General features: G+C 32.5%; 2 protein-coding genes across 6 annotated transcripts in view; one reads left to right on the forward strand and one right to left on the reverse strand.

Moving 5' to 3' along the window:
• LOC107141693 (integrin subunit beta 3 binding protein) overlaps positions 1–9,851 on the forward strand; it is a 53,092-nt gene that overhangs the window by 18,119 nt on the left and 25,122 nt on the right. For all 5 annotated transcript variants that reach the window (XR_007351968.1, XM_048815251.1, XM_048815250.1 and 2 more), the window contains exons 3-4: positions 2,515–2,650; positions 7,235–7,304. Coding sequence is in view for 4 of the 5 variants with exons in the window: in XM_048815251.1 (XP_048671208.1) it covers positions 2,515–2,650; positions 7,235–7,304 (206 nt within the window). In the remaining variant the exon portion in view is untranslated. The remainder of the gene's footprint in view (positions 1–2,514; positions 2,651–7,234; positions 7,305–9,851) is intronic.
• Alg6 (ALG6 alpha-1,3-glucosyltransferase) overlaps positions 1–9,851 on the reverse strand; it is an 88,389-nt gene that overhangs the window by 7,486 nt on the left and 71,052 nt on the right. The window lies entirely within an intron of this gene.

Genomic DNA, 9,851 nt, shown 5'->3' on the forward strand with positions numbered 1-9,851 from the left:
AATATATCATTTGCTGAAGAATATTTAGTAGGAGAGTAGGGGAAGATAGATTTTTCAATTTTTCCTCTATGTATCATAATCGTAGACAGACATGTTCCTTTTAACCAACGCAAATGACCAAAAAATAAAACCAACATGGAATATAGAAAAAAGTAAGACTCACTATTTCTAAAGTGATGCAGATACATACATGTGTACGTGCAGTTATTTTCTGAAAGCTAGAAAACCATTTTCAAGAAGAAATGTATTATCTACAGTTGTAATGTTTAGACATTTGGCAATTGAATAAAATAATTTTATGGTGAAAATAGGAAAACAGATGGATATAAATGTATATTAGAGGAGTGACTTTCATTTCTTGTACATACACAGTGAAATTGTTCTGAGCAATAAATTCTTGGAAAAATAAAGTACGGGTTGGATAAATGTCATAGTTTATGACTGAATACATATAAACAGGTGAAAACTCAAGATGGAGAGGTAACCACCTGATAAAGAGACTTAAAACCTTTCACCCCATGAAAAAGATTGCCTTAGAATTATAACTTCATATTATAGTTTGATATTTTAAGAAGGATATTGGTTACATTTGTGCCTATTGTGGATATGTAAACTAAAGAAAGAAATGCCTTTTTATTCCCCAAAACACAGAAATATTTATCATTTAAAATTTCAACTATAAAATTTTTTGATACTGTAGATTCTGAAACTAAATATGAAGATTAATGGAAAAGGTGACACAGCCACCATTTTTGCCATGTGTCCTAAAAATAGAGGTTATTTGGCCATAAAGAATTACATATCTGTTTTAAGTCAGCTACTAAAGTTTAGTTCTACAATGTTGCCATCCTCTGAGCCTTCAAACCTTTTCTTTATCCCCCAGTTTCATCCTATGCTGTTTCACCTCTGATTTCAGATGTTTCCTGTCTTTTATATTTACTTATCTAAGCCTCAGCCTTCCCCCTCAAAAGAAGCTTTCTGTAACAGAATGCTACAGCCCACTTGGATTTTCGCTCTTTGAGTTTCTCTAAGCATACATACTAAGACCTTATCTCTATTTAGCCTTTGGTAAACACTTATTGAGGCCAGAACAGTTGTTATATTTCTTCATATTCATTAGTTAGCAATATAGAAAGCAAGTTTTTAGAGGCATTCAGGAGAGCAATTAGTACTATGATAATGGAGTTTGGAGAAAGTTGCTGAGAGCCATAGGGGAGTTGGAATGAGGCTTGGCGTTTTTTGCCAGAAAGGAGTGGTTGAGAGGTGACCCCAGCAAGCCATTGAGATGATAATGGTTATGTTAAGCTGTGTATTCAATTGTAAATTAGACCCCTGCTGTCTGCCTCAGCCTGCTACTTTGGAGTTCTCCTGGGGATTCCTGAAGAGTTCCCATTGGTTGGGGAAGTGCCAGAGGGGGGATTTAGGGAGGAGGGATTTCCGGTTGGTGTGTGGTGTGTCCTGGGAGAAGGCACACCCAGGTGGCGTTGGCGGAAAAGCGCGCGTGCAGTGCCGGTAAGAGTTGAAATAAAGTAGTTGCTGTTTGAACCTACAAGGCTTTGTGGCGGCTCCTTTATTCGTGCCCAGCCAGACTGCGGCAGAAAGTGGATTGTGAGTAGAGACTTAAAGAAAGACTGGGTCTTGGAGAAGATAAGAAAGAGAACATTCAAAGCTGAGATCATAGAATGATCTGAGACTTGAATGTGTTTAACCTATTTAAACTGAAAGCAAAGGTACTAGTGAATATTGGATGGACGAATCAATGAACAAATGAGTATATTTTAAGTAGAGTGGTATGGCAAAGTTGACTGGACAATTCCTTTTAAGTCATTCATTCCTTATACGTTTTTAAGTTCTCCAGGGTACAATGATGAAGAAATGTCTATTTTTAGGAGTAAATTCTGATGGAGTAGACAAATTAAAATGTTATCAAAATACTTTACCTGGATTTAGACTCCTAGGGGAACACAAAGGAGGAAGCTTCAGAGACGAATTTTATAATTTAGGCCAAATTCTCAAAAGTCTTAAAATGTTGGATGCAGTTATTTAGACATTATCTTCTTTATCATTAAGGCAAGACACTGTGTCAGAGAACTGTGTAAAGATGTAGGACTGTACTGATCTTTCCTAGGATTTCCTTGTAGGTCTAGTAATAAGCATCTCCAAGAGTTTTCTTGGCCTGGCCCATTATTATATTTCAGGTTCAAGTGAAATTAAAAGTGAGAATGTGGTTATATGAGTCGGTCATTTCTAAACGTTAGAAAATATCATCTCAGAAAGTAGTAACCCTTTAATATTAAAATTTTCTAAGTATCAAATTTAGATGCCCTAATTATTACAGAAACCTGAAACACCTACCTAATTTGAAAGGACAGCGTTCATTTTGAAAATGGTAACTGAGTATATTTGAATTCTGAAAAGACAGAGGAAGGAAACCAATATTGATTTGATTTGCTGAGTTTTTAAAAGACTATAACTAAATGTAATTATTTCTGTTCCAAAATTATTTATTTCCAGTCATTTGATCCTTCAAAAATCACAAAGAAGAGAAGTATTACAGCTTATTCTCCAACAACTGGAACTTGTCAAATGAGTCCATTTTCTTCTCCCACAAGCTCTAAAGAACAAGAGCCCGGAAATGGGCCATCAAATGGTTAGTTGAACATTCTTTTCCATTTATGATAAGATTTTTCTAGTTATTGGTTAAATCAGGATTTTTATTTAATAATATATGGATTTTGTTAAAACTGATTTTTTCTCTTTTCTCAAAGAATTTAACATAGAAAATGCTAGATAGAATATAGGTGTTATTTTGGGCATAAATGTAAACTTTCCAGGCATTTTTTAAAAAAATGTTACTGCAGACTTTGTTCCTTTACTATTCTATCCACTAAATAGAAATTATGGCCTACCTGCCTTCAGCTACTATCAATTATAATAGTTACAGGTACACCCCTTAACAAGCTATCCATCATGTACATAAATTAAAGGGCACATAACTCAGGTACTGCTGTACTGTAGTTTAAGACTGATACTTCTAAATGTTAGTTTATCATAGTAGGAGATTTTAAACTATGTCTTTCAGAAACTGATGAAGCAAAAACGTTAAGAAAGATATAAACAAAACACAATTAGCAAGTTTGATTCTAATGAGAACACTTCTCAGTTATAATATCGAATATATTTAAAAGCACACATAGAACTTTCACAAAAGTGTAACCAATTTGGAGTCACAGAGGAAATCTCACTGTTATAAAAATTGCTGTTGGGGCTGGGGTTGTGGCTCACCGTTAGAGCACTCGCCTGGCACGTGCGAGACCCTGGGTTCAATCCTCAGCACCACATAAAAATAAATAAGTGAAATACAGGTGTCAGTTTGTCCAACTACAACTAAAAATAAATATTAAAAAAATTTTAAAAATAATTGCTGTCATACAGATTACATTCTCAAACCAAAATTTCCTATAATTAGGAATCAATAATGAAAAGACATGCCTTTAAAAGTTTTTAGTTTATGTGTTTGGATACCAAAAAGTTTCTAAATAATTTGCTAATCAGAAAAATCGAAATAGTATGTATAAAATATTCAGAATTGAATGATAATGAAAACATGTCAGCTCCTACTGGAAAAACTTATTCCTAAATTATACTAACACATTTCCTAGGAGAAAATTTAGTTTAACCTATAAATGCATATATTTAAAAAGGAAGGCTGAAAATTAATGAACTAAGCTTCAACTGGCAAAGGATGAAAAACAGAATGGATCCAAAATAGTAGAGGATATAGTGAAAATATGAATGGAAAAACTGAAATCAAAAACAAAGCAATAATAAAGAAAAACAACAGAATCAAATGATGGTTCTTTGAAAAGACTAACAAAATGGTAGGTATCTGGGGGGCTGGGGATGTAGCATGAGGCACTGGGTTCGATTCTCAGCACCACGTAAAAATAAAATAAAGATATTGTGTCCACCTAAAACTAAAAAATAAATATTTAAAAAAATGGAAGGTATCTGGCAAAACTCATTTTTTCCCAAGTGAGAAAAGAAACAGATACTGTATATTCCGAAAGAGGTGGAAAACAATTTTCTGTTTAAAGCTGTAGTAATTTGATAGATGTGAGCCAATTTATAGATGTGAGCTTCTTAAAAACCTATAATTTTATTGTTGCTTCCCAAATATTGACATTTTAGTAGATTAAAAGCAATTCTACTTTTCTTGTTGATAGCTTTCTATTCAATTATATAGGTAATATTTTTAGATTATCCCATTTCTTCCCAAGAAACTTAAATAGTGTTTTAATTTTGAATAAAAATGGAACAGTAACATTTTTATTTTTCATTTTATTTTAAGTTTTTCCTCCAAAGAATTTCTTCACCCTTCAGTATTGCTTAATGATATTAATTTGGTTAATTTAAAAAAATAGAAGATAGATACAGTGATGTACACTTATGATCCCAGCAACTAGGGAGACTGAGACAGGAGGATCTTAGGTTTAAGGCCAACCTGAGCAATTTAGTGAGACCTTGTCTCAAAATAAAATAAAAAGAGCTGGGGAAATGCCCAGTGATAGAGCAACCCTGGGCTCAATCCCCAGTACCACATGGGCACGCACAAACACATACATGTACACGGGAACAAAAAAGAGAGAGAGGGCAAAAAAGGAAAGCAGAATCATATTAAGATGCCTATTCACCTTTTAGCTTACAGATCTCCAACTTGGCCTACAAGTAACTCTTTCAGAAAAATGTTAGAAACTAGTATGTGAGCAACTTAGACAAATTACTTGAACCTCTGTAGATAAAGGTTTTCCTCAACTCTTGGCTTTTTTTGTTATTGAGGCTTGAATGCCAGACTCACTAACTATCTCACCCATAAAAGAGTGACTACCTCAGAGTTATTGTGCAAATTAATTAGTTATTATATATATTAAAAACAGTATTTGACCCTAATAAATAGTATGTGTTAGCCATTATTTTCATCATTAGTTGTGCTTCCAAACCTTGTGATCTATTGAAAGCTGTTTTCACTAATTAGAGAATGTACTCCCTAGAGCCTTGCCAGAAACTTCAAATACAATTCTGAATGTAGTCCTGATTGAGTGATAGTGGATTGATCACCAATGTTTTGTGAAACTACACTTAAAGGAACTTAAGTACACAACTTTTGTTAACTTATATATGTATCTAGCAAGACAAATGTCATATAGACTCCATGTAATTTTTGGATATGTTAATCGTCTTTTTTAAAAAATAGAATGAAATTAAATAAGTAATTATTAAGTAACTAGAAAACCCTTTTACTGATATACTACTTTTTTCATTTCACTTCTAGAAGATTTTAAATTATATATTTCTGTTGGGAGAGTGTGAGGACTTTTTCATGGTACATTGTATTAAATGATTCTTAGTAAAATAATAGAAACATTGAGTTAATAATAACTGCAGTGCCAGTTGTTGAACAAATGGAACTACATAAAAATATGTAGAATGAGGAGGGGGTCTCCATTTATACATTGGAAAATAGTTTCTGTTGACTTTCATTGGTAGCAAAAAGTTTGTTATTCATTTCATTGCATACTGAGATGTAATCATTTACTTCTTTTATTGTTATCTAAAATACTTTTAACAAATGATATGCATTAGTAGGTGCTACAGGTTGAGTGTCTTTTAGAGTTTTTGAGATTTTGGAATATTTGCATAGTTACTTTGTTGAACATACCTAATATAAAAATTCTGTATTCAAAAAGTTTTAGGTTTTTGGAGCATTTTAGATTTTCAGACTAAAGATGCTCAACCTATATAAAGATCTTTCCAAGTATTTATAAATGAATATGCATTTAAAGATTTGGGTCCTCAAAAAAAAGTGTAGAACTACCATATGACCTCATAGACTTACTACTAGGTATATATTCAAAAGATATGAAATCAATGTATCAAAGAGATATATCTGCACTCATGTATTCATTTTAACGATATTCAGTAACCAAGATATGGACTTAACCTAAATGTACATCAGCGATGAATAGATAAGGAAAATGCAGCGTACACACATGCACACACACACACACAGTGCAATAGGGAGATATCCTGCCATTTGCCACAACATGGATTAACCTGGGGGACATGTTAAATGAATAATCCAGGCACAGAAAAATAGTGCATGGTCTTAATAAGTAGAATGTGAAAGGTCAAACTCATAGAGCAGAGACTAGAGGGGAAGTTACCAAGGACTGATTGTGGGGATAGAAGAAATGGAAAGATATTGGTCAGTTAGATTAGAGGAATAAGTTTAGGAGATCTGTTGTATATAATATGGTAACTATAGTAAGTAACAATGAATTGTATACTTGAAAATTGCTGAGGAGATTTTAAATGTTTTGGCCATAAAACCATGATAAGTATGTGAGGTAATAGATACATTAATTAGCTTAAGTTAGCCATTCCACAATGTATACATTAATAAAACATCACATTGTACCTTATGCACATGTTAAATAAATAGGTTCTTTTATCCCTATAGTCATATTTATTCTACTGTTATATTATTAGGAATTTAACTGTTTTCTAAGTATCAACAATCCCTTGTTAACGTTAAGAAAACAATAGGAATGAAATAATGCACACTTTGGAAACCTTAATATATGTCTTTGGCCAGGCACAGTGGTACATGCCTGTAATCCTAGCGGCTCCAGAGGCTGAGGCAGGAGGATCACAAGTTTGAGGGCTGTCTCAGCAATTTATCAAGGCCCTAAGAAATTTGGTGAGACGCTGTCTCTAAATAAGATACAAAAAAGGTCTGGGGATGTAGCTCAGTCGTTAAGACCCTCTGGGTTCAGTCCCTAGTACCTTAAAAAAAAAAAAAGGTATCTTTGATTAAAATACTTAATTAAATATTAATATTAATAATTATTAATACTTATCCATTATTTAGTAAAGTGTATTGTTTAAACCTAATTATATTATCAAATTGGATATACATAGTTTTCTTATTAATATATCAAACTTCAGTGGAAATTCTATTCAAAAGATTATTTTTCCAATACAATGTTATCATGTACAAAAAATCATGAGAATAGGAAATGGAAAAACCAAAATAAGACACTTTTTTTGCTCTCATCTCCCTTTTATTTGTCCACAATTTTATTTTCTATTTAAAATTTGGCAATCTAAATTCTATTTAAAAATTGACAGTTTCTCTCTCAACTTTGTTCTTTTCTTTATTTCATATATATAGGAAAGAGAAAAAAATTGAATCACCTTAGTTTAACTGAAAGAAAGAAATCTACAGTAAAAGACAATGATACGTAAGTTTGTTGTTTTTGAGGTTTCATACAATTTAAGAGCAATCATTTATTTATAGAAATTAATAGTTTATACCTGAGCTGAAGGAGTCTTTCTTTTTTATGGTAATAAATGTCTTGGTAATTTTTATTGGTTATATTATAATTATATATAATAGTGGGGTTTATTATGCCAAATTCATATACACACAGAATTTAATTTGATCACTCTCATTTCCAAGTACTTTGTCTTTTTCTTCTCTCCTCCCTGCCCCTGATCTACTTGCTGTGCACTACTGATCTCCATTCTATTACTAATATATTGATTTGTGCATTATAATTATATATGAGATTCATGGTGGTATATTTGTACATGGACATAGCATAATTTGGTAAATTTTGTTTCTCCAAATGGGAGAGGAATAAAAAAAAAGGGAATCTCACAAAAATAGAAGGGAAACCAATAGAGTAAAGGAATGGGATCAAGAGTAAAGGAAGAGAGGGTATGAGGAATGAAATCTACCAAATTATGCTATGTTCATGAAGTATTCTTCCTTAAAAAAAAAAAACAAAAAAAAAAAAACTTGTGATATGTTTTGAGGTGCTCATAGAATAGTGATATATAGATATATAATGCCTTAATTTTAATACTTATCGAGCCCCATTCTGCCAACTGATGTATAATACACCAGTTTAGGGTGAAACTAAGGAAAACACCCATTTCAAATTTACATGTACAGAGAAGTAATGAATTGTTTGGGAACAGAATGCTAAACACATAGCTGGTTCAAGATGGAGCTAGGAATACAGTGAAGCTGGTAGAGTGAGGATCTAGAGGAACTCAGAACCTTTACATGCCAGCAACCAACTATTTTTACATTGGCCTGCCAGTGGTACCTTTGAATGAAGGCTGCAGAAGGCTGTTGCCTGTGTATCCTGGACATTATATTTATATTTTCCTGGAAAGATTGAAGTAAGCAGAACAGGAGATTAAAATGTCAAAGTAGTTCATATGTTCAACTCATTTACCATTTCAATGCCATTCCTTATGATGGACACTGTAGGGTAAAGATGGGGAAAATAAAGTTTTTCTAACTAGGAGCTCCTGGTCTTATAATGTAAGTTAATAAGCCTTCCTCAACTTATAAATTCATTATGTTTAAAAATGTTTTCTAAGTCATTTGTGTGGGACTCAGATGCATTTTCCATGCAGAGTATTATAATTTGTAGTTATAACCCCAGGTAAGATCACAAGTCTATTTACTTTATAATGTAATTGAACTATAGTATTAATCAGTAGAAGTCTAGATTAAAAGATATGAATACTGAATGCCAATTAAACTACTATATGGATGAAGGAAAGAGTCTCTTCAGAGAAGTTTCATTGTTTGGAATCTACTACATCTATCATGATACCTCTTTATACCTCTTTTGCTTTTAGAAATTGTTTTCCTAGCCATGTTCTCACCGGCTCCAACTATTTTCATCTTCCCATCTTCCATACCCCACAAATATTTTTGTTGTAAATTACCACTCTTCTTCCCCAACTCAAAAGTTCTCATTTCCTCAGTGAAACTGATCTCCACTAGATATTAAGAGGAAAGCTTTGTTTTTTTATTTAAATTATTTATTTTTTTGAAAAGTAGGCAACATATGTACATAACAAAAAGTTGTACAAAAGGATATACAGTGAAAGCAAGTAGCAATTATGAACAAGGGATAGTATTGTATTTGAAAACTGTTGCCTGGCAAACCAAATGGATTTCTGATACAACTATATGAAATATAAAGAACTTAAAAGTAAAAGAATGCAGTGAAAGAGGAAGTGTCTCTGGACAAAAGTGATTATACCATGTAAGCAAGCTAAACCTGCCTGCTGAATTCCTTCCTGAACCGCTCTACTTAAACTGTTCCAGCTTTTTATAGTTTGCTTCCATTTCTTTCTTCTTCTGAACCTATCAATTTGCCTAGAACTTGAATTTTTTTTTAATAGTTTTAATGGAAGTGTGCTTTCAGATACCAAGGGAAGAACCTTGGTTATGGATCACTTAGCAATTTCTATTTATTTTATTTTTTAATTTCAGTATTTGTTTCAAAGATCCCCATTACATATGTATATTGATAATTCTGTGATTTGGTATTAGAATTAGTGAATTTAAATATAATCAGATTTTCTTAAATATATAAAAATACATTTTAATTTTTTTCATTTTTTAAATAATATTATTGAGACCTGTCAAGGAGTTAATTTTAGCAATGGGTTCTTTTCCTACTGTTCTGAATTTTTTTTATTATTTTGTTTTTTAATTTTTTAATATTTATTTTTCAGTTTTTGGAGGACACAACATCCTTGTTTGTATGTGGTGCTGAGGATCGAACCCGGGCCGCACGCATGCCAGGCGAGTGCGCTACCGTTTGAGCCACATCCCCAGGCCTTTATTATTATTTTTAAAAACCTCTCTAAAGGCTTGATTTGAAGGGGAGGTACTGGGGATTGAACTCAGGGGCACTCAACCACTAAACCACATCCCCAACCTTTTTTTTTTTTTTTTTTTTTTTTTTTTTTTTTTT

This window comes from Marmota marmota, unplaced genomic scaffold (assembly GCF_001458135.2).
Source record: "Marmota marmota marmota unplaced genomic scaffold, marMar, whole genome shotgun sequence".
Classification (NCBI taxonomy): Eukaryota; Metazoa; Chordata; class Mammalia; order Rodentia; family Sciuridae; genus Marmota; species Marmota marmota.